General features: G+C 45.5%; 1 protein-coding gene across 1 annotated transcript; it reads right to left on the reverse strand.

The window, feature by feature from the left end:
* Positions 1-257: 257 nt before the first annotated feature.
* Positions 258-794, reverse strand: GUITHDRAFT_71190 (hypothetical protein; the record flags this gene model as incomplete). The annotated part of the gene is made up of 1 exon (XM_005832557.1): positions 258-794. A coding segment is annotated over one exon (537 nt), but the record flags the coding sequence as incomplete, so codon positions are not given.
* Between the last annotated feature and the right edge of the window lie 1,442 nt (positions 795-2,236).

The raw sequence follows: 2,236 nt of genomic DNA on the forward strand, positions 1-2,236 counted from the left end.
GACTCTTCGGATGTTTCCTCCAGCAGCTTTCTTGCCTCTACGAAGTTCTTCTGTTTCACATACTCGGCTATTCTGAGTGTTCTGTTGTGTTTTTCTATTCCTTCGGAGTGTCTTTTCCCTAACAACTCGTATTTGTCGGCCAAGGCTTTTGCCCTCTTTTTCTTGAGATATTCCGTCCAGTCCAAGCCTGTGGATTCCTTGTCGACGTTGGAGGCCTCTAAGTACCCGAGCTCGTCTTCGAACAGGATGATCTTGGTAGAGCCTGGGTCATCTTGCCTGCATGTCCGACCGAAGATCTGCTTTTCTTCTGACTCATCCTCAGGAAGAAAAGTTGTCAAAACGTGCACGCCTCCGTATTTGACAAGTGCTTTGTCAAAGCAAACAAAGTCAGTCCCTCTGCCGTAGGCCCTTGTCATGAGAGTTACGGTGAAGGGCCGGATGGCCTTTTGAATGTTCGATTGTCGCTCAGCGGGGCTCATCTCGTCCAAGAGCTCGAGGAACCCGTGATACTGGTTGATGTTTGGTTTTTGTTTGTTCAATTCTTCAGCAAATCTTCGCAGAGAGTTGATGTCTTTGAAAATCACAAGTATGGCTCTTCCAGAAATCAGCTTTTGTTCAATGTCTCGACGGACTTGCAGGAAGAAATCGTTCCACTCTCCGACGACAACTTCCATCGTTTCCTGTTGTGCTGGCTTCTTCTGAAAGGTGGAGGGCAGAAACGTCTTGTTCTGAAATTTGTATTCTTCAAGCAGCTTGGTCTGAGCACTTGTCAAGCAGTCCAAAGTTCCCGTCATTCCCAGACAGGCTGCATAGCACTTTGGAATCTGAGAGTAGAGCAGCTCGCCACATACTGGGGAGATATGGAGGAAACGCATAACTTTGTCCAACTGCAGCTCTTTTGTATTGTGGACACAGTGCAGATACGTGAAAGTCGTCACATACCCAAGGGTGGCAGCAAAGTTGGGGACACCGCTGACGGGATCGATATAACCTATCTGCTGCTTGTTCTTGTCAACGACGTGTTGTGGCAAGTCTGGTACATCTAGACCAGAATCCGACGCAAACAGTTCGAGAGCATTAAGCATCTTCTCAAACTCAACTTCGAGCATTCTGGTTGTGAGAAAGGGAAACACTAGCTGCAAATCTTTTGTCTCTTGGCGACTCAAGAGTCCTTTGATGATACTGGATGAGTTCTTTAGATGATACCGTTGTTGCCACATGTAGTCGATGATAGGATAGCTCGGATGATCTGTCATGCTAGGTAAGAAAAGATCTTGTTGCGGCCTGTACAGCTTTCCATAGAAATTCTCACTAAAGAACACGTCGACCTCGTCCATGAGCAAGATTGATTCGCGTTGACTAGATGATGTCCTGCTCTTAGAGCTCTGAGTCTTTAGAATGGGTAGGAGATTCATACACTGGTGTAACCTGCCTTGAATACTACTTTGATGGCAAAGAATCTCATGATAAATTCGCCTCATGTCTGCGAATTCAGTTGGAAAGAGAGAAGATTTCATTATCTTCGATGACAAGATGTCGAAGTTGGAATAGCTGACATGTTCTTTCACATTTAGCTCGTTAAAGATTGCTTCAAAAGCCTGTTCGTCTCTCTTCGACAAATATTCACTATAACAGACCACGTCAACTCGAAAGCCCAATTTTGCCAGCACGATTGCTGTAAAACCCAGGGCCAAGGACTTTCCTTCTCCTGTGTTGATCTGAATCAGATGATTGCCCAAGCTGCTCTGATCTAGGCCGAGGAGTCTGAGGATGCCGAGGATCTGAGCGCTGTGAGGCTGACGGACTTTGTTCTTCTCCACTCCAATCTGATCAGCAGGAATCGACAAAAATGTCCAGTGACCGCAAATCAGACCTAGGAATCGTCCGAAATCTTTTGGGACTTTTGATAAACGTGTTGCGTTGGATTTGAGTTGGTTTGCAAGAGAGTCGATCTCTTCAAGTATACTTGACTTCTTCTTGCTGTAATCGTCTCTGTTGCTGATCACCCTATTCACGATCTTATCGTAGGTATCCTTGAACTCTTTGTAACAATTCATGAGCTTGTTATTGTTTGAGTTTGCAGGTTCACATTTCAAGTTCACGAGGGCCATGCCAAATCTGACAGCCCCTGCCTTCTCATTGAACATCTCAACGCTGAATATTTCAAACTGAGGAAATGTAGAGAGAATGAATTGAGCTTGTTCAGCCACAGATGACAATCGACTGTTTTCGGCGT

The sequence above is a fragment of the Guillardia theta genome (assembly GCF_000315625.1).
Source record: "Guillardia theta CCMP2712 unplaced genomic scaffold GUITHscaffold_34, whole genome shotgun sequence".
Classification (NCBI taxonomy): Eukaryota; class Cryptophyceae; order Pyrenomonadales; family Geminigeraceae; genus Guillardia; species Guillardia theta.